Below are 21,694 nucleotides of genomic sequence, written 5' to 3' on the forward strand. Positions count from 1 at the left end.
TAACTGGTGGGAGAGGGTAGAAGCTTGAACTTTACAATGTCAAAGATTGATTTCAAATTTCAGAACCACGTTATCAGAGTAGAGCATAGAAATGTTTTCTTGAAATAATTGAACAATAAGTTGAAAAAATTTGAAGATTCTATTGTTTGTGAGTCCGTTGGGTAATTAATTTTTTCTTAATTCACATACCCTTATTTGTGCATAAAAATCTTAAAGCTTGTGCTGACCGGACTGTAGCGTGGCCCGTTCTGGCGCTCCCCAGCCCTGAGCTCGTGCTGACAGTAGCGTGGCCCGTTCTGGCACTTCCTGCTTGTGTGCAGGTGTTTCCCATAGCCCGCCTTGAGGGGCACAAGGATGGGAATTATTTGAGTGGTGCGGCAGGGTCAGGGTTTTGGGTGTTGGGGAGGAGCCTTGGCCTGGGGAGGCACTTAGTGGTTCTGGCCAGGAGCCGGTGGCTTTGTGCACTGCCCATGGCTGTGATTTCTGCCTTGGTGCCCCAGGGGGATTCAGGAGAAGGTGCTCCAAAATGGTGCCTTGGAGGTTGTCCCTGAGGTGCGTTCCAGGTGGCTGTCCTGTGGGAGGGGCGTTCTGAGCTCATCGCCGTGGGCCCCCATTACAGCCCTCCTGGAGTGAGGCCTCTGGCCAGCCGTCTCTGGCTGTGGCTCTCAGCCCACGGTTCTGGTGCATATTCCTTCCACCGCCCTGCTGTGGGTTTTCTGCACTGAAGAGCCCCGGGCTGGATGAAGGGGACCATCGGACATCACAGAGGGCTCAGACGGAGGGACAGGCCTCCACTTCCCCTGCCCTGGGATGTGAAGCACCAGCTTGGCAGGGTGGCAGGGCCCACAGACCCTCATGGGTGGGACCTGCAGACCCTTAGAGGAGTAGCCCCACAGGCGGAGGGGCTTGCCCTGGTCTGGGGGCTCCAGCCCCTTTTCTTCAGGCCTCCGAGGTATCCAGGCGCCTCAGTGGGGTCCTTTGCATCTTAGTTGCTCCTCACCACGTTCCTCCTTCTCTCCAGGAACAGTTCTGTTTTTTTGGTGTGGTCTCCTCAGCTCCTGATTGGCTGGTGCCCTGCGTCCCTACCCCCACCCCACCCCGGGCTTGTGCTGGGGCCTGAGTGCCCATGTCATGCAGATACTGCATCCTGTGACTTGGCCGCCACCCTTCAATGACCCGCCTGGCTATGGAGGTGAGGTGGCGGCCTGTGGGTGCCTATCTGCCTGGCTTAGTGCGACACCGCCTTCCCAAGATGTGTCTCATCGTCCGTGCCCTGCCTGAGTCAGGAATAGCACTGCATGCTGCGTCTCCGGCCAAGGAGCCGGGTGGCCCAGGGGAGGGGTCTAGGCTGTGGCCCATCACCTGGTGGACACCCGTGTGCCCATCTGCGCCCCTCCTCTCCCCCTCTAGCCCTGGGAAGTGGTGGGGCTTGTTAGTCCCTGTGACTAACAAGTTCATGGCATCTTTCCTATGTTTTTTTTCAAGCCCTTGGGATCCCAGCTCGCCAGGAAGCCACATCTGACCCGTTTCCCTTCCTGTGCCCTGGAGCCTGCCTTACCCTTACGGGCATCCTGGGAGGGACCCTCTGAGCTCTGCAGCCTCCTGCCACGGGAGGGGGAGGGCATGGGTGCAGGGCTGAGGCTGGCCTAGAGTCCCCTCCCCGCCCCAGCTCTCTAAGACCCCCTGCACCTCCCCAGCAGGACTCAGCTTTGCCTGTGGGCCGCGTTGTGCATGCAGGGGCTTTGCGGCAGCCTGTGGACCCCATGTCGGGGCTATAGCTCCTCCATGTCCGCTCTAGGGGTGGCGAGGGACCTGTGGCAGAGCCGGGGTGAGCACCCGTCTCCTGAGCCTCCCCCAACGCAGTGCCACCTGCTGTGCGTGCTGTGTGGCCAGCTCTAGCTGGCTTATGCGATACCAGAGCCTGGCAGCCGGCCGGGTGTCCAGTGGTGGCTGATCCTCCAGCCTTGGGCACGGCGCCAATCCTTGGCATCGGGCATCCGGGGAGCTGGTCATGCAGCATCGGGCAATCGGGCGTCTGGGGAGGTGGTCGTGGAGCATCAGGCGGTCCGGGGAGCTGGTCGTGGAGCATCAGGCGGTCCGGGGAGCTGGTCGTGGAGCATCGGGCGGTCCGGGGAGCTGGTCGTGGAGCATTGGGCGGTCCGGGGAGCTGGTCGTGGAGCATCGGGCGTCCGGGGAGCTGGTCGTGCAGCATCGGGCGGTCCGGGTAGCTGGTGGTGGAGCATCGGGCGTCCGGGGAGCTGGTCATGGAGCATCGGGCGTCTGGGGAGCCGGTCATGGAGCACACTTAGAATTGGATTTCTAGTTCTGTGTTCCTTCATACCAGAAAACGAGCCCGCCTGTTTTCAGACAGGCACTTGGGACTCAAGCTCAGACACAGGCAGGGTCGGGCAAGGCCTGGTGTGGACTCAGAGCCGGGTGGGGCTGGGGCCCCCTGGAGCAGAGGATGTTGGGAGGCCTGTCACCATTGCTGGAGAGGGAGCTCACAGCACAGTGGATGGCTTGGGGGCGGGGGGGCCATGAGAGGTGCCGGTGGTGGTACAGGATTTTGGGGGTGTTGCTTTTCTGGCCAGATACCTGTGGCCGGTGGCACCTTTACTTGAGTTTTGTCCGGGCCCGCTGGGCTCATTTCACCCACTTGGCCTGGCAGGCTGAGCTCAGCTCATGCTACTGGCCTGGATCTCATGCCTCCAAGGGAGACTGGAGTCAGGCGTGGAGTGGTGAAGTGTGTGTGTGAGCAAGTGTGGGGTCCGGCCATTGCAGGCCAGCGCCAAGCCACCCTCAGCCCCCGCCTTGGCTTCCTCCCAGAGCTTGTTGATGCCCAAGGTCCAGAGGGGGCCAAGGTGGCAGGGTCTGAGTGTGTGCACACCCAGCCGGGCTCTGACAGCACCCGGGCTTGGCCCCAACCCCCTCTTTGAGATTGGAGTGGCCGTTGGAAGCAGCGAGAGGCCAGGCAGCAGGAGCAGGCATCTCTGAGTCTGCAAGGGTAAGAGTGCAGAGAGGCCAGGGTCCCGAGCCCCGACTTGGCTGCTGCTTGCTCCTGCTCCTGCTGGCTCTGTGGAGCATGCAGCCCTGGCTCCCCCTCACACGGTTTGTGACCTTGCCCGGGGGCTGCTCCTGATCTGTGAGTGGATTGTGGGCCCTGGGCCCTGGGCCCGGCTGTCAGGAGTGTCGGGCCTGGCAGTCACACCGATGTGGGGTGGATCCTAGGGATGCAGCCCAGGTGGCCCTGTACCATAGCCTCCTCCAGAGGAACCCAGCACCCTCGGCCGGGTGGACACAGGGACCACACTGCTGTCCGGGTCCCCAAAGCGCGGCCCCAGCCCCACCTACTCCCCAGAACCCTCTGTGCAGCCGCAGCAGGCCAGAGCGCACCATGGGGCTAGGCTCTGAAGCCACAGAGGCCTACTCTTAGACGCAGGGCACAGGGCACCCACCGCCGCCATTGCTGCTCCGGCAGCCACTCCTGCCGCTTCTGCCTGCGTCTCCCGGCTGTGTACGACCTGCTGCTGCTGTCAGTGGAACACGTCTGCGTCTGCAGGCGTGTTGGACTGGGTGACGAGGCCACCAGGCTGTGGTGCAAGGACATCCCGAGCTCCTGCACCCAGCCCTTGGGCAGGGCTGGCTCCCCCGGTCAGCACAGAGCGCTGCCCAGGTGATCGTACCTGCTTAGACCCCACTCCACCCCCAGGCACCTGCGGTGGAGGGCGCGACCTTGGCTTCCTGGCCGTCCCTCTGCCCTGGTGATCTGGCCAGCAGAGGGCAGCAGAGCTGTGTCCTTGTCAGGTCAGCCCAGGTGTGGGACAGTCCCGGGATAGAGACGCAGGCTCTCCCTCCTGCCTTGCACAGCGGAGACTTGGGAAGTCCCAGCTCCTCATCAGACAGTACAGACTCTGGGGTTACAGGGTTGCCTTAGACTCTGGGGTTACAGGGTTGTCTTCAGGGATTTTTTTTTTTTTTTAAGATAACTGGAAAATGGCAGAAAATGAGCCTTGCCCCACCCTGCCTGTGTCTCTGGGCTTGAGTCCCAGGTGCCTGCCTGAAAACAGAATGAGCTCATTTTCTGCTATTTTCCAGTATCTCAAAAAAAAAAAAATCCCTTTTTTAAGACCTTTTTTTACAGTTGTGAAGTCAAGGGTATGACAGAAACCATGCAGAATGTACTTGTTGCTTATATCTACTCCCAAGTTAAAATAAGAACAAACTGACGAGGAAGTTACATGGAGATGGCTCTGTGGAAGCGAGGCTTGGGGTCAGATGGCCTCGGCTCGGCCGCAGCTCCCTGTGTGTCACCTGCCTTGGCTGCGTGGTGCGGTGGCTGGGAGTGGCGCGCCTTCTTACCTGCGCTCCTGCGGAGAGTGTGGCCGTGCCAGCCGGTATGTTGGGAGCCCAATGACTTGTTGTTTCTTAAGCCAGGCATCCTTGTGAGCCACGTGTTGTTGAGACGCTAGACCAGGGGTCGGAGGCGTGGCCTATGCCAGTCCGGCTGGGAGCGTGGCCCTGTTGGTGGCGCTTCTCAGGCCCACGGTCACGCAGTCACATGGTGCCATGCTGAGGCATTTGACTTGGACCAGACATAGTGCTGTTTCCTCCCATCTTAGTGGGAGTCAGGACCCAGCCAGGGCCTCTGGGGTTCTAGCCTCCTGCACCTCCTTGCCGGCGTCCTCAGGGTTTCTGCGATCACCTCCTTCATCTGCGAAAGGGGGGTGTCGGGGGGCTGCTGTAGAACTGCTGTGGGTTTATCCTCATAGAACTTTGAGCACAGAGACTGGCCCAGGCGGGTGTGGGCTGCACCTGTGCCTGAGGATCACGGTGACCCCACCTGGTCCCTGTCCTGGAGCACGTGGCGGCGACTGGGTACACGTGTCGTGGGCACAGTGCAGCAGGCTAAGCCTTCATCGGATTACAGTTGCCGGTTTGATTTAAAGGCCTTAAAAATGGTTTAAACACACAGCAGCAGCAGAACACACAGGAGAAGATTCCTCTGGGCTTGGCCAGCCTCTCCTGTGCCTGTGTCTCATGGCCTGGCTCCTGTTCACTCAGCTTGAGATGAAACCGTGGCTGCTGCCATACTGGGCGCAGAGGAGGCTCCCATCTCCTGGTGGCGCTGAAGCCCACAGCCATCCAAGGGGCCAACATCTTGCGGCATCGCGCAGGGAGGTAGGAGAGAGGCAGGGAGAGTGGGCATGGATGGCCCTGGCTTGCTGCACAGCCTGGGAGGAAGCAGGGGGACAGGCTGTGGATGTGGCCCTTGCCCGTCCTGTTCAAGTCCCAGCTCTACCATCTGGATCCAGGGGCTGAGTCCTCAACGCACAGGGTGAACGTCTGCGTCTTTGCCCACTGTGCCCCACTCACTGTCATGCCTGTGGCTGAGACTTGAAGGTTAGGGTTCAACTTTTACCTAAAATTACTTCTGTAGAAAATAACATTTCATGATTGAGAAAGCAGCGCGTATGCACACATTGCAGAATAGACAAATACGCAACATTGGGAGATAAAAGCCAGGCCCTGCCCCCGGAGCCGCCCGAGCACACTGTGTGGGCACCATCTCTCACTGCCCGAGGGCACTGTGTGGGCACCATCTCTCGCCTACATGTGTTCTCGCCCAGGCCTGCTGCACGTGCCGATCACTAACCGGGGTGGGGCATCTCAGGAAAGGCCCTTAGCTAGCAGTGTCTTCAGGAGCCCTTGCTGCTCTTTGTCCGAGCAGGGTTCGCCCGTCGTGTGTGGCCTTTGTGGGCCGTGCACGTCTGGATCTCACCGGCTCGCCGAGGTCCCTGGGCCGCCGTCTTGGGCTTGCGCTGCTCGCCCCCAGGAAGCTCAGCCACTGCCTTTTTCTATTTGCCAGACAGCAATCGGCAGCTTCCCTGGCCACTCAGGGAGTGAGTCCTCCTCATCAGAGCTGTCTGCTGTCAGGGCTGATGTTTAAGTTGTTTCTGGAACTTTCACATCAGAGTGTGTGGCCTGATCACCTTGGGCCTGGCCTGGGGATTCCCGGGGCCGCCTTCCATCACCAGAAGGTTGGCCCCAGGGCCCTCCTTCTCCCCTACAGGACTGGCCCCAGCTGCTTCAGGACCGCCCTCCCATGGGGGATGCTGTGCCCAGCAGAGGTCTTTTGGCCGAGTGGACAGTTGGGGTTATGTGGCCCCACGCCCAGCAGAGGTCTTTTGGCCGGGTGGACAGTTGGGGTTGTGTGGCCCCACGAGACCCTCCCTCGTTTGGGGTGCTGCTATGTGGGTGTCCGTGTCATGTGCTCCGGGCGCCCCCCTGCCTAGGAGACGGCGGGGCAGTGTCTGAGCATGTGGGTTGCTATTTCTGAACCTGGCACTTGGAGCTCGGTGGCTGGAGCTATTTAAGGTTCTTGACATGTTCGGTTGGTGGGGCCTGGCTGGCAGCATCCTGCTGAGGCCATCTGCACGTCACTGTCCTCATCGACAGCTGGGGTGGGAGGGCAGCTGAGTGTTTTCAAATGGAAACTTAGGGGTGAGCAGGGAAGGGCTGGGGCCCCAGGTGCCACTGTATTCTGGGTGTGGCACTCATTCTGACTTGCAGGTGCCATCCTGAGACTAGGAGGTCCCCAGGGCCCTGCCTCTGGCAGCCTCCCCCTTGGCACCCCACCTGGTGTGTTTTCTAGACCCCGCCTGGCAAGGCCCAGGCCGAGCCTGTGCAGCAGGCTCTCCTCATTCACTCCTCAGACACTGCTCCTCATGGGAGGTGGCAGCGAGTGCCCCCTGGCTACGGGGCTATCCCTTCCTCTGTGGGCGCATGGCCGGCCTGTCACGTTCAGGGGCCCTGGGCACTGTGGTTTTCTGATGTGTGCTTGTCTGAGGTGTAGGCAGGTCGTGGAGGCTGTCTTGCGAGGTTCCCTAGGTGGGCCCCCAGACCAGCTGAACCCACCAAGAGCTGCGAGTGGCTGTACCTCCCAGAGCAGGATGCCTCTAGGTGAGCAGCACAGCCACTCCCTCGGGCACCATCCCCAGCGGTGGGGCCCTGTGTCCGGGCCTCGGGAGCCTCTTCTGCACCACCCCCGGCGGTGGGGCCCTGCATCCGGGCCTCGGGAGCCTCTTCTGCACCACCCCCGGCGGTGGGGCCCTGCGTCCGGGCCTCGGGAGCCTGTCCTGCACCATCCCCGGCGGTGGGGCCCTGCGTCCGGGCCTCGGGAGCCTGTCCTGCACCATCCCCGGCGGTGGGGCCCTGCGTCCGGGCCTCGGGAGCCTGTCCTGCACCATCCCCGGCAGTGGGGCCCTGTGTCCGGGCCTTGGGAGCCTGTCCTGTGTTGACTTAGGACTGAAGCAGTTCTCTGGGGCTTCTTCCTTTCCAGGTGGGAAGGGGTAGTTTGGGCAGATGCTGAGGACACAGGCCAGGTGTGGCTCAGGAGGCCAAGAGTGCCCTCTGGCCCCACAGCCTGGGTTCCTCAGTGCAGTAGCGTGACCTTGGCGCTCTGCATTCAGTGTCCCTGGGTCGTGCCACCCCCTGGGGAGCTCTTGGCCATGACTGCTCTTCCCTGCGGCGCTGCTGGTACTTTCCTCGCCGCAAACCTCGGCCGCACCCCAAGGCCTTGCTGAAGCCCTCAGTCCCAGTAGCTGTTGATCCTTTGGCATTTTCTGCATCACGACCATGCCATGTATGGGGACAGCGGTGGTTCTGTCTCTTGCTTCTCCATTCTTAGGCCTTTGACGTGTTTCTCTTGCCTTGTTACCCTGGCTGGGAGCTCACAGGACAGCAAGAAGCCACGCTGCTCCCGGGGCACATGCTGTATCCACCGCTGGCTGCACTGCCCTTGGGGTTCTGGAGGGTCCTTGTGGGGTGAGCTAACACTGGGGGTGGGTGTGGAGTGTGCCAGGAGCCTGCTGCTGTGTCTGTGGAGAGAATCCTGTGGGGTTTGGAGCCCACGTTTCTTGTTTGTATCAGCTCCATGACACTTGCAAGGCCAAATCCCGTGGACTCTGCATCTTCTGGTCGGTGGGTTGCTGAGGGGAGCAGAGGGGCCGAGCGTTCTGTGGGCGCCGTGCACAGGCTGTCTCCAGTGCTCCTGGGTACCCTTCTCTCAGGGGCCCCGTCTCCCAGGCCACCTTCTCTCGGGAGGAATGTCGAACCCCTGGCTGGGGTGGATGGTGTTGGCTGGAGGGTGGGGGCTGCCCGATGCGGCACTTTGGGAGCTCCGGCTGTCGGCAGGTTTGTCTGTGGTTTTGAATGTCCACCCTCAGGTCCTGGGAGAAGGGAGTTGAGGTGAGCCCTTTGCCTTTCCTCAGGACTGCAGAGGTGGGCACAGGGCCCAGTGGTGGAAACGTCCTCCGGCCCTGCAGCCTGGGCTCCTCAGCACAGTAGCGTCACCTTGGTGCTCTGCGTCTCAGTGTCCCTGGGTAGCGCCACCCCCCAGGCACTCTTGGCTGTGTCCCTGGGTAGCGCCACCCCCCAGGTGCTCTTGGCTGTGACTGCTCTTCCCTGTGGTGCCGCTGGTACTTTCCTCGCCACAAACCTCGGCGGGGGGTGTCTGCCGATGCGGACCCTGGATGGCGGTGCCTGGTTTGTTCCAGTACGCTGTCTTTGACCAGGACGATTTGTTACCAATTTTTCAAAAGGTCTTTGGGTTTTTCTTTAAAATGGACACCTAATGACAAACATGTAGTATAAAGAAGGAAGAGGCCGGGGACGGTGGCTCACACCTGTAGTCCCAGCACTTTGGGAGGCAGAGGCAGGTGGATCACTTGAGGTCAGGAGTTTGAGACCAGGCTGGCCAACATCATGAAAGACCCCGTCTCTACTAAAAATACAAAAATTAGCTGGGTGTGGTGGTGTGTGCCTGTAATTCCAGCTGCTCCGGAGGCTGAGGCAGGAGAATGGCTTGAACCCAGAAGGCAGAGATTGCAAGATCGTGCCACTGCGCTCCAGCCTGGGCGACAGAGTGAGACTTTGTCTCAAAAAAAAAAAAAAAGAAGTAAGAAAGCTTGGAAAACAGAGAGAGACAGGGCAACCCAGCCCTCCCGCTTCCCCGCTCCTAGTCCCCTGTGCTCCTGCTGCTTCTCCCCGCTGCCGCGGTGCTAGGCACGTGCACCACCCCCTCACATGCTTGCCCACCAGCGCTCCGAGGGAAAGCTGTGCTTTCTCCAGCTTATTCCTGCAGCACTGCCTCTACATGAAGTTGTGCAAAGTGGCACATGATAGATACCGTGAAAAACTCAATGCAAACTACCGTTAAGTGACAGCCTCCCCGCTGCAGACTTGGTCTATCTGCTCCTTACTTTTTTTTTTTGTGAGTCAGTGTCTTGCTCTGTCACCCAGGCTGGAGTGCAGTGGTACAATCTGGCCTCACTGCAGCTTCGACCTCCTGGGCTCACGCAATCCTCCCTCCCACTTTGGCCTCCTGAGCAGCTGGGACCACAGGCACGTGCTGCTGCTCCCGGCCCCCTCTTTTCTTTACAAGTGGGTGTGTGTCTGCCCCTGCTGCTTCCCTGGGCTGCGTTCTAAGGCAGCCTTACATCACGGCTGCTGAGGTTTTGTTGTCCGATGCACCCAGCTCTATAGGGAGTGTGGGCCATCCTTGAAAACGGAGTGAAGACATTTGTAGATCAAACCACAGCAGTGGAGTTGCTGATCCAGTCGGATGAACGTCTGATACTTCACAGGCGTTCCCAGGTTGCCTACTGCAGACACCGCCGGGAGCAGCACCCAAGTCGGCCTCCGCCTGCGGCCTGTACCTTTGGAGGATATGGACGAGGTGTCTGCCGATGTGGACCCCAGCCTGCGGTGCCTGCTTTGTAAAATGCGCGGCTTTTCATCAGCAAGGCTACGTTCAGCCTTCATCGCTGTGAGCTGCCTATATGTGCCTTTTCCTGTTTTTCTTTTCGGCTGTTGATTGGTTTGAAAAAGCTATGTAGGAAGGAAGCAATCTCTTTCGTTAACTGCAGCTGTCTCCCCCTCGTTGGTAGTTCTTTTGAATTTGTTCATGTTATTTTTTTCTCTGCGGAGGTTTAAAGTTTCTCTGTAGCAAATTCGGTGTTTTCTGTGTGTTTTGTGGCCCCTTTGTGTCCTCTGCAGTGCTTTTGTAGTGCCTTTTTAATGTATTTAATCCATCAGGACTTTATTTTTGTGTATAGGGTGAGACGGATGATTCCCACTTCATTTTTCCCCAAACGGCCTGTCCTACGATGCATTTCAGCTTGCATTCACCCAGAAGGCGTGGCAAGGAGAACCTCAGCACCACGAGATGCTGCTGGCACGTGCCGCTTCAGCTGGTGACCTGGGTGGTGTTGGCAGCATCTGAGTGGCTCTGTAGGCCGCAGCATCTCCCGGCACCCGAGCCCGAGATGAAGCAGCACGTGCCAGCAGCATCGCGTCGTGTGTTCTGTCCTGAGCCTCATGCAGATCTTTGTGGAGTGAGAATCACGGCTTGTTGATGGCGTGCACGGAAAAGCCGGTCTCATGCTGATTTTCCTTAGGGTCCATCAGAACACGTGCCCCGTGAACCGTGTCACCCCACAGCCCAACTCTGGTGAGCCTGGTTCTGTGTCTGCTGACCTGGTGAGGGCTGGGGACCAGGTGAGCTGCCTGCGGCACAGGCGTGCTGTGTAGCTGCCATGTGTGGCTTCCTCCACTGAGGCTGGTTTACCGTGTCTGTTCCCGGGGCCCCTTTGTTAGAGTGCAAGAGCCCAGGCAGCACCGTGGCAGCTGGGAAGGCTGTGGTTCCGGTGGGGCGGTTGCCTTGCCCAGTGTACCTGGAATTGCAGCTCCAGAGCACGGGCCCTGGCTCTTGCATGGCAGTGTCTCACCTTCCCTTTTCTTGTCAGGGTTTTTAGGCAGCCTGTACCTGCGTGCACCCATCCCTCTCTCTGTGCGGGGCCATTCAGCTCATGCTGCAGGTTTCTGCCGGGCCGGCCGGCGTTCCAGGGACCAGAGCCACCCCCAGAGCTCTGTGACGAGTCAGCTCAGGGCAGGTTTCTAGTCACTCCCCAAGGGCAGGGCTGAGGCGGGGTCTTCCAGAGTCAAGGGTTAGAGGGGCTGTTCCTTGAACGGCCCTTGAGTCCTCCTCAGAGTGCCTCCCACTGGGCCGGAGGGGCTGTCCCACACGGTCAGTCCCCACACGCTGCTCGTGAGCCCGGTGCCTCTATGCAGATCGCTCCGTGGCAGCTGCATCCTGGGCTCCTGAAGACTCAGGCAAGGGCACGGCTTCTCCTCATCCTCCTCCTCTTCATCTCCACCATCCATCTGCCCTGTGCCTTGCAGTCCAGCTCAGATACAGGCACTGTGGCAGCCAGGAGCACCCTGGATACCACCGGGCCCCAGGACCCAGATCACAGGAGCCACCTCATGCCCTGCGGCCTTGTCTTTCACCCTTTGGGCTTGTTCACTGCCAGTAGCAACAGGTGGCCCCAGAGGGTTCCACCGAGTGTGAGGGGGAGTGGATGGCACCTGCAGCATGTTCCCCCACAGGGAGGCCTGGGCTCTGTCTTGGGAGGTCCTGTCTCGGTTTTGGGGGGAATGAGGGTATGAGCACCTTGTCTAGCCTTGCCTCAGCCACTGGCTGGGGTTCTGTGAGGTTCAGTTTAATGGGGACTTGCCCGTCTCCTGACACCTTTGAGCTGTGGACTGAGCGGGCCAGAAGGAGTGGCAGTGTGTGAGCCGCCCGTGCAGCAGGTGGCCTAGGGTGTGAAGCAGACAGGGCACGGAGGAAGAAGCCTGTCTGCCTAGAGTGGGAAGCCGAGGTCGCAGCCGCCTCTGCCCTTCTGAGTGTGCACCCTTCTGTAGCCTCAGCTCGGCTGGCTGGCGATTGTATGAAGTCATTTTTACTGTCACCTCTGGCTTGGTATTCCTGGTGCCCACTCGGACTTCCAGGCCCCGTGTGAGAAGCTCGGGCTCGGCGGATGACCTGCCTCAGGTGTGGCCCCTGTTGCCGTCACTTTGTCACTAATCAGACGTGTTTGGTGACCTTCCCCTCCCCATAGCCACTGGGGCTGTAGTGCTGGTGCTGCTAGGATCTGGGTTTGGGGCGAGGCCCAGGACAGTAGCGGCTCCAGACACCCTTGCTTGAGGCCCAGCATCTGCACTCCCAGCCCGGCCCTCCTCCAAGCTGGCGTTTCTGCTGCACCCACGGGACGCTCCTGTGCTTCCACAGCACCTGCGAGAGCTGTGGTGTGCTGGCCTTGTCGTAGGTAAGTTTAGAAACCGGAGCAGCTCGAGCGGACTTCACACTGTCCCCAACACAGGGTGGGGTGCGCCCACCTGCCCTGTCCATGTGGCCTTGGGCCTGCGGGGGAGAGGGAATCGGGACCCACAGGGTGAGCCCCCTCCATAGCCCGCGGCACCGACTCGATCTCAGTGAACACCCGTCAGCCCATCCAGAGGCTAGAAGGGGGAGCAGGCGTGAACCTGTGCTGGGGCACTTCAGCAAGGGCGCCTCGGGCCCGGAAAGCGGCGGGCGCTGGGGGTCGTGGGGCCGCCGCCAGCAGTTCCAGGCGGCCTCTGCTCCAGCTGCAGCATTCCAAGCCCTCTCCTCCTGCAGGAGCGGTGTGTTTGGTTCCTGTTGTCCTGGTGCCATGGCAATGGGGCTGGGGAGCTCCCTGGGGCCAGAGCCGGGAAGGGTCACTGTGCTGCGTTCCTGACCTGGCCTGCGCCCAGGCCTCATTTTCTTCATTCCAACACAACACAGGTCACTGTTCGGGTCAGTTTCCACTGGTCTTAGATTCATTTTTCTTTTGAAACAATTTCAAAACTACAGAAAAGCTGCAGAATCAGCCCCTCCCCTTTGTGGTCGGGAGGGAGAGGTCGGGATGCTATGGAGGAAAGTAGGTCAACCCAGGCACACCAGGAAGCTGTGGGAGGGGATTAAATCCTGCGGGAGCCCTGGGCCTTGGAGGTTTCACACCAGCTCCTGAAGTGAAGTCTGAAATGCCGAGCACAGCGACTGCCTTTCTCCAGGCAGGGCTTGCTTCTGCTTTGTTTTTCATTAGACATGGTGGATTTGTTGGACAAGCCAGGAAGGTCTGCATGAATTAAAAGAGATATTGGGAGATGTGTTCTGGGGAGACTGCAGCCGAGGCTGAACCGTCTCGGGAAATCAGTTAAGGCCGAGGAAATGGGGATGCCCTTGAGTCCACTCTGTTTCAGAGCAAACTGGAGTCAGAGACGCAGCACCCAGTGCCCTCTCCACCTGTCCGCACCTGCACAGCCCTGCAGGCTCATCCCACCCCTGACCCTGTCCCCGCAGCAAATGAGCCTCCTTTCCCCGCCCACCGGGCAGGTGGCTGGGCCCCGCGTGGACCAAGCACAGGGGCGCCTGTGGAGTTCACTTTTGGAGGCTCCCTGAGAGGGCCGCTTTGTGGGGTCCAGGGATGAAGCCTCTGGTCATCGAGCACGTCGTCGGGCCTGGCAGGGGGCAGGGAGCACGTACGTCGCTGGGCCTGACGTGACCACGCGGGATCTTGGGGATGTCCCCCTAAGGGCCTCTGCCCTGTTCGTGGCCCCCTTCATGAGCCGTCGGGCATTCCTGCATGGCTTCACTGCAGTGACTGCCCTGACAGTCATTCGGGGCATGAGTGGGGAGGAGGCCTCCTCGTTGGGACACCTGCTTTCCGGGGCGGGCCGGGGTGAGTGGCCAGGCCATCACTGTGGGGGGACGCTGCTGAGAGAGCCTCCCGAGGCCGGGCCGAGGCGTGCTGCAGGTGCCCCTGGTGCTGTCCAGAGCCCGGGAGTCTGAGAGGCTGGCACAGGCCAGACCAGTTGCAGTGACTGTGGCAGCTCTGCAGTCAGGACCCGCCCCAGCCCATTCTCAGGTCATGGGGGTGCCACCTGGACACGTTTTGCTCACTCCCGTGTTCTCTTTCCTCAGGTGCAGAGGCCAAGACCGTTTTGCCCAAGAAGGAGAAAATGAAGCTGAGGCGTGAGCAATGGTTACAGAGTAAGTCCATGCCTGCGTCTTGAGGCAGCTGCCGGCCCAAGTCCCATCCCGTGGGCCCTCCTATTCCCACAGCCTCACATCTGGCCTTCTACACCAGCCACACTCCCCGAGGAGTGCTCAAGGGGATCACCCAAGACACTTCAGAGGCTGCTGTAGGGGCTGAAGGACAGTGGAGGCACAGAGAGGTTGGCCATGAAGACTTGGCAGCATGGCCAAGCCGGTCTGGCCTGTTGTGGATGGCACTGCCACCCCGTCCGTGTGGGCACCTGCAGAGCTGGGCTGCCTCCCTTTGGAGGACGGCCTTGGGAAGCTGCTGCTCTCGGCTCCTTGTTTGTAAAAATTACCTATTTTTGTTCCCCACCGTGAAATTTTTTATTGTGGAAGTAACCTGTGCTTGTGGAGTTTTTATGGTTCAGAAATGCCTGCAGTGGTATGTGAAGTCCTTCCAGGCCTTGCCCGCGGTGAAAACAGTGTCTGCGCATAGCGGCGTGGGTGTGGGCAGGGCCCCTGGTGTCCCCAGACCCTTTCAGGCCTGTGGCTCCCTCTTTTCTGAGGTCAGCCTTGCCACGTGCTCCCAGCCGCACGTCTCCGCAGGCTGAAAGCCACACTTCCCACTCAGGTTGTTTTGGAGTATCTCCTTATTTTTCGTGGTGCTGGATATTTGCCAGTGTTTTTCTAAGATTGTTTCTCGTCAAAATTATTTTGTATTTTTCGGTTATCTTTTTAGTGTGATTCTGCTACCTTTGTGAAATTAATTTGGAATATTTTCTTTTTTATGTTATCTGCTTTATTTTTTCCTTGGAGGTTTTAAAGAAAATGTATGTTTTTCAGAGGTAGGACCTAGAAAACTTTGTCAGTTTCTTTCGTGATTATTAGTTTTATGGTTTCTGTCCCTTTTTGGATATTTCTTAGGGAAATGATTCATTCCTCCATTTTCTTTTTCACAGTTCCTAGCATAGCTGTGAAAGTGGATTTGGATGGGCTACTGGACTGTGGCCATTTGGACCCTGATTTTCTAGGCTGTAATTCTTTGATGATGTGTAAATTTTATTCCATGGCACTTGGTCCTTTTTTTTTTGGTTTTTCACAACTTGAGTCAATTTTGGCCACTCATAAAATGATCGAATTTGTCTGAGGATGGTGTCTCATGCCTGTAATCCCAGCACTTTGGAAGGTTGAGATGGAAGGATCACCTACGCCCAGGAGTTTCAGACGAGCCTGGGCAATATAGCGAGACCTTGTCTCTACAAAAAATGTAAAAATTAGTCAGATTAGGTGGTGTGTGCCTCTGAGCCTCTAGTCCTAGCGACTTAGGAGGCTGAGGTAGGAAGATCGCTTCAACCCAGGAGTTTGAGGCTGCAGTGAGCCGTAATTGCACTAGTGCACTCCAGCCTGGGTGACAGAGTGGGTCCTTGTCTCTAAATAATGTTAATGATCAAATTTAGTCAGATCTCAGTCTTCATATGTTAGTTGCCTTCTTATTAAATATTCTATTTTCTTTATCGTTCTTTACTTGTATCTCCACCTTCATTTCTGATTAAATTAAGAAGTTTTGTCTCTTCCATTTAATAATTAATTAATGTATTTAATAACCAATTCTACTCTTTTGTCTTCAAAATTATTTGTTTTTATTTTGATCACTCCCGTTTTAGCTTTCTTTGGGTTTCAGTTACTCTACTTATCTGTTTGTATATGTTTTGTTCAGGAGTGAAAGGCTGTAAGTTATCTCTAAATACAGCTTTAGCTACATTTCCCAAGTTACTTTTACTTTGTATTTTATTATGAAAAATTTTATTTAGGAAAGTGGGAAGAATTTTATAGTGAATACCCTGTACCCACCACACAGATTTTACAATCTTTATTACATAACCGTTCATCTAGCAGTTTCTGTCCATCTACCAACATGGGTTTTTAAAAATGCGTTTCAAAGTAAATGGCAGACATCAGTACACTCCACCCCAAATAATTCTGCTAGAGTTCATGGTTCTTTTTTTTTCTTTTTCTTTTGAAGATTGTATTTACATAAAATGAAATGCAAATCTAAAGTGTGCCATTCAATGATTGCTGACAAATGTTGTAGACACCTGTGCAGCTGAAATCCTGTTCAGGTTATGGACCATCACCACCATTCCCCGGCAGTCACGCACCCCCCCAGTCAATTACCTCTCCCACTGGCCCCAGAGGTAACAACAGCTGTGTCACCCTTTGTCGTCCACAGTTGAGCTTTTCTTGCCTTAGACTCCGTATAAATGGAATCATGTAGGATGCACTCTTTCTGCTTCTGGCTGCTTTTGCTCAGCGTAATGGTTTTGAAACCCATCCAGGCTGCATGTAGCAGCAGTCCATGCCTTTTGATTGCTGAGAAGTATTTCATTGTATGAATACACCATTTGTTACTCACTTTCCTGCTGATGGGCACCTGGGCTTTTTTCCATTTTTAGCTACTGTGAATAAGGCTGCTCTGAACATTCTTTACAAGTCTTTTTGTGGACATGTTTTCGTTTCTCTTGGGTAAGTGCTGAGGAATGGAATGCTGGGTCATAGGGTAGGTGTATGTTTAGTTTTATAAGCAGCTGCCAGACGCTTTTCTAGAGTGGTTGTACACTCACACTCCCACCAGAGCCTGTGAGAGTTCTCCTGGCCCTCAGCTTTGCCAACACGTGGCCTGCCGTCCCCTCAGCCTCAGCCGTCTGGTAATCATGAAATGGTATCTCACGGTGGTACTCATTTCCGTTGCCACCAAAAGAGCATTTACATGTGCTTACTGTCCATTTGTGTTTCAGCGTTAGTGAAATTCATTTTTCATGAGGCTTTTTGTCTTTTTATTATTGAGCTCTAAGAGTTCTTTGTCCTAGAGTCCAGTCTTTGGTTGGATATGTGTTTTACAGATGTTTTTCCCAGACTGTGACTTGCCTGTTCATTTTCTTTATTTTTATTTATTTATTTATTTTTTGAGATAGAGTCTTGCTCTGTCGCCAGGCTGGAGTGCAGTGGTGCGATCTTGGCTTACTAGCAAGCAACACCTCCCGGGTTCAAGCGATTCTTCTGCCTCAGCCTTCTGAGTAGCTGGGACTACAGGCGCCTGCCACCGTGCCCGGCTAATTTTTTTGTATTTTTAGTAGAGATGGGGTTTCACCGTGTTAGCAGGATGATCTCGATCTCTTGACCTCGTGATCTGCCTGCCTTGGCCTCCCAAAGTGCTCGGATTACAGGCGTGAGAACTTTTTTTTTTTTTTTAAATAAACGAGAGTTTAATTTTGAGAAGTTTAATTTATATTAGTTATTGTGTGTGTATATGTATGTGTGTCCTATTTAAGAAAACTTTGCCTAATCCCAAGTCATGAAGATATTATTCCTGTTTCCTTCTAAAAACTTTATACTTTGAGCTTTCATATTTTTTTTTTCTATCTTGAATTGTTTGTCTATGTGGTGTTAGTGGTTAAGTTCCTTTTTTCCCCCTAATATGGATATTCAGCTGTTCCAGCACCATTTGTTATAAGTACTTTTCTTTCCTTATTGGATTGTTTTGTTGCCTTTGTGAAAAATCAGAAAGTCTCATAAGTGTGGATCTGTTTCTAGGCTGTCTTCTGTTCCATTGCTCTATTTGTTGTACCTTAGCAAAAACCATACTGTCTTGATTACCATAGCTTTAGGATTAGTCTGGAAGTCAGGTAACATAAGTCCTTTTTGTTGGTTCGTCTGTCTTGAGGTTGTTTTGGATATTCTAAGTCCTTGGCATTTCCATATAAATTATCATTAGCTTGTCTATTTCTTTAAAAACAACAACAAAAACCTAGTGGGGTTATGATTGGGATTTCATTGAATCTATAGATCAGTTCAGAATTACCATCTTAGCAAAGCAAATCTTCAAATTCATTAACATAGTATATCTCACCATTTAAATTTCATCATCAGTGTTATACAGTTTTAGTGTAGAGATCTTACATCTTATAATAAGCTTATTGCTAAGTATTTTATACTTTCTTATGCTGTCATAAATGCAGTTTTTTCTCAGCTCTCTGCTAGTATGTTAAAATACAATTGGTTTTTTAAAATACTAATCTTGTATCCTATGAATTTACTAATATCATGCATTAGATCTGGTAGTCATTTTGTAGATTCCTTAGGATCTTTAGAAATGCATGTTTTCTGTATGTGTGGATTTTTTTCCTCAATTTGCTTTTTTTCCCCAATATGTGTTGAAATTTTCCCTGTGGATCTGCACGCACCATCCCACCTCGCCTTTGTGAGGACAAGCTTGCAAACTTTGTCCTTGCTGTTCCTCCCGTTGCAGGGCCCTCCCACTCCTGGAGGGCTCCCCCGGTCACTCTCCATCCCTTGCTTTGCTTTGTTTTGTCCACATACCTCCCCAGCGCCCAGGTAGCGCCTCTATGCTCCACCACACAGCCTGTGCCCCAGCCGTGCCGTGGACAGTGGCTCCCCATGCCCTGTGGGCGGGAGGGTGGGTCGTTGGAATCACACACATGTCCCACTTGACTTTCCCAACCCTCAGTTGTCCTCCAAGGCGGCTGGGCCAGTTCACACCCACCCACCAGCTCCCTCCGTCCTCGAACACTCGATATTATGAAACATTTAAAAATTTGCCAGTCTATGAGGTGCAACATTTCCTTGATTTCGAATCCAGTCGAGTGGCTTCTACTGTATTTTTTGGCCTTTGATTCCTCTTTGTTTTTAGTATTTAATTCATACATACTGATTTTTAGGAACAGTGTGAGAGGGGATCTGGCTCTTTCCCCAGGAGGACCCAGTTTATCTAACCTCACGTGTCATGCTCACACTTTGCCCGGTCTGCCCTGCGTCCACTGAGTGTTCATCAGCACTTTTGCCATGCTGTTAATTTCTGTTATTTTATAATTTGCTTTAATATCCGATAGCCCTACTTTCTTGTTGCTTGTTCTTTATAAAAAATATTTTTACTATTCTTATGCATTTAGTTGCTTTTAAAAAATAAAATTTAGGATTAGCTGCACAGGTTTGACTAAAAATCCCGTTGAAATTTTAACTGAGGCAGCATCCGATTTTTCTGGAGTAACTGACAGAGAAGAACTGCACTCTCCCGTTGGTTCTCCTGGCTGCTTGGAAGCTGGTGTTTGTGTGGGACCTCCCCTAGGTGCTGCAGATGAGAGCAGTGCTGAGTGTTCCCAGGCCGTGGGTCCCGCCCCACCACTGCCTCGCTCCCTCCCTCCCCCTCAGAATTGAGTGGGCCGGGTGGGATTGTCGATATTGTGGTCATCTTTTCCTTGCTCGGATTTATCACTGAGTATCTAATGTTTGGCCCTGAAATGTGATACTCACTGTGGGTTTCTAGCAGCTCATCTGTCAAGGAGCTTCCTTCCGTTTGTGGTTTCATTGTAATTTTTCTCATGCGTGGGCAGTGAATTGTGCAGAATCCTCTGCACACTGGTGGTGGTGACCATAGGCTTTCTTGCCTCTTGAGTGGCCACTGTGGAGGGTCACCCTGAGGCATTTCCCGGGAGAACCATCCTTGCATGCCTGGGGCTCACCCTGCTTGGGCACAAGGTATCCTTCTTTTGAAAGGCTTCTGGCTTTGACTTGCTGAGGTGCGAGCCTTTGTGTCTGTCCTCATGGGAGCCACACGCCTCTGCTTTGCTTTTCCTGGCCTGGGTCTGCAGCCTGTGAAGGAGCCATCTGGCCTGGCCCGCCCCTCCCTACCCCAGCTTCCAGGGTGCCCTGGCTCTCTTTTGATGAGGTGCCGAGTAACGTGTCTACCACAGTCCAGGCAGGGTGGAGTAAGCGCTGGATTCTTACCTTATAAACCCCCATGATTCCCAAGGCTGTGGAGAGCTGGTGCACACCTTCCAAGCTCTCAACCTGCACTGGGGGCTGAGGACCCAGAGGAAGGGTGGTCTTTGTCCCAGGTTCTTGTCGGTGATTTGGAGCCAGGTAAACACACCCTGCTACAGGGACCCAGGGCAGGGTGGCATCCCCTGACTTTGGGTTGGTCACGGTGGGCCCTTCAGACCTTGTTCTGCGAGCCATCTGCCCTGGGGGCTGAGAGGGGCGCCGCTGTCCCAGACAGCAGGATTGGAGAGGAGCTGGCTGTTGTCACCTCTGGAAACCTGGGCATTCCCCCCAGGGGGCACAGGTCTGCCATGCCCGGGCCTGTGTCACGAGCTGGCAGTGTTTGAGCTGCAGGCCTGTCCCTCTGGGTTGCCCTGAAGAGAGCAGGCTTTGTCCACGCTCCACAGCCTCCAGGAGCCACGTACAGTGAGCAGCATGTCCGAGCATGTGTTCTCTTAGCAGTTTTGAGATAAATACATTTTTAAATTAAATCAAATCCCAAGGCCATGCCCCTTCTGTCCAGACCCTGCCCAAATCCCTTCTCTAGCGTGGAGGCCTCAGCCCTACCTGCCACCCCCCATGGCCCCAAGCCCTCAGGTCTGTCCTGCGGCTTCTCCCCTTCCCTCTGGGGAGCCCTCTCCCTCCTGGGAACAACGCTGAGCCTCCCAGGCTGTGACTTGCCATCTTAAGTTGAGAGCCCCTTTTCCTTATTCCCCTCTGTCCCCTCTGCTCGGTGGCTGTGTGCACTCCCCTACGCGCGCTCCGGCCACAGTTGCCAGCGTCCCTTTGCAGGAGAAATCCTCAGTGGCTGCAGCTCCACCTCATTGTGAGCCCTGCGATTAAAAAGCGCAGCTCTGTCATTAAGGGGAAGAAAATAACTCAAGCCTGCCTGCCCTGCAGGTTCCCAGGGGCAGAATGGGGGCGACAGCGGGAAGGAGAGAGGCAGCAGGGCCGGGCACCCCGCCAGGTCTCTCGTGGGCCAGAGGCTCTGGGCCTGGGCTCCTCCTCTGCCTCTTGTTTGCCTCTAACATCATTTCTCCTTCCTTAGAAATCGAAGCCATAAAACTGGCTGAGCAGAAGCACAGGGAGGAGCGGAGGCGGAGGGCCACGGTGGTGGTGGGGGACCTGCACCCTCTCAGGGATGCCCTGCCCGAGCTGCTGGGGCTCGAGGCTGGCAGCCGGCGCCAGGCCCGCAGGTGAGTGTCCGGGAGGGGTGGCCCTTTCCAAGCTGTGGGGCTGACCCGGGTCCAGAGGTGGAGGGATATGAGTGGGACCCACGGGCCACGGTGGTTCCTGAGCCTGCAGAGGCCGAGAGCTGGGGCTCCAGCCAGTGCTCCACGCAGGTACCCTGTTCTCAGGGCGTGAGCTCATGAGGCCGGCGGGGGCTGTGGGGGACGTTTCAGGGGCACCCAGGCCCACCCTTGTGAGGAGCCTGGTGGCTCTGCTGATGCCGAGCTCCCTCATGTGCCCCTCCCCCAACATTGGCCACAGCTCCTGCCGTGTCCCACTGGGGGTCCCCCCAACTCACTGTTCTGCCACAGCCTCCACCCCACAGAGACCCTGCTGTGCTCAGCTGAGGCCCCTGAGCATCCACCATGCTCTTCTTGTGCCTCTGACAGGGGCTCCAGTCTCCCCTCCTGAGTGGACCTTTCCCTGACGCCCACCTAACACTGCACACCCTGTCCTGCCCCTCACTCTGTCGCACAGAGGGTGGCCCGTGAGGACGGCTCAGGCCTGCTGTCGGGTGTGGTGAGGGTGTGGGACCCACTCATGCAGGGCCCTGGGACACACATCCCAGAGCTTGTCCTCATGGGGCGGGAGCTGCCTCGTGCGTCCTCCCCAGGAGGGACGGGGCCTGATGTGAGTGCGGTTGCTCTCCCGAGCTGCACCTACCTGTGTGGGAAGCACATGCCTCCCAGCCTCACCACGGGTCTGGATGTGGTTTGTTCTTCAGGAAAG

The 21,694-nt window shown here is 55.9% G+C and overlaps 1 protein-coding gene across 5 annotated transcripts in view; it reads left to right on the top strand.

Moving 5' to 3' along the window:
- Positions 1-21,694, top strand: part of SLX9 (SLX9 ribosome biogenesis factor) — a 40,840-nt gene that overhangs the window by 8,305 nt on the left and 10,841 nt on the right. For all 5 annotated transcript variants that reach the window (XR_010111079.1, XM_034948155.3, XM_034948156.3 and 2 more), the window contains exons 3-4: positions 13,844-13,912; positions 20,784-20,931. Coding sequence is in view for 4 of the 5 variants with exons in the window: in XM_034948155.3 (XP_034804046.2) it covers positions 13,844-13,912; positions 20,784-20,931 (217 nt within the window). In the remaining variant the exon portion in view is untranslated. The remainder of the gene's footprint in view (positions 1-13,843; positions 13,913-20,783; positions 20,932-21,694) is intronic.

The sequence above is a fragment of the Pan paniscus genome, chromosome 22, assembly GCF_029289425.2.
Source record: "Pan paniscus chromosome 22, NHGRI_mPanPan1-v2.0_pri, whole genome shotgun sequence".
Taxonomy (NCBI): domain Eukaryota; kingdom Metazoa; phylum Chordata; class Mammalia; order Primates; family Hominidae; genus Pan; species Pan paniscus.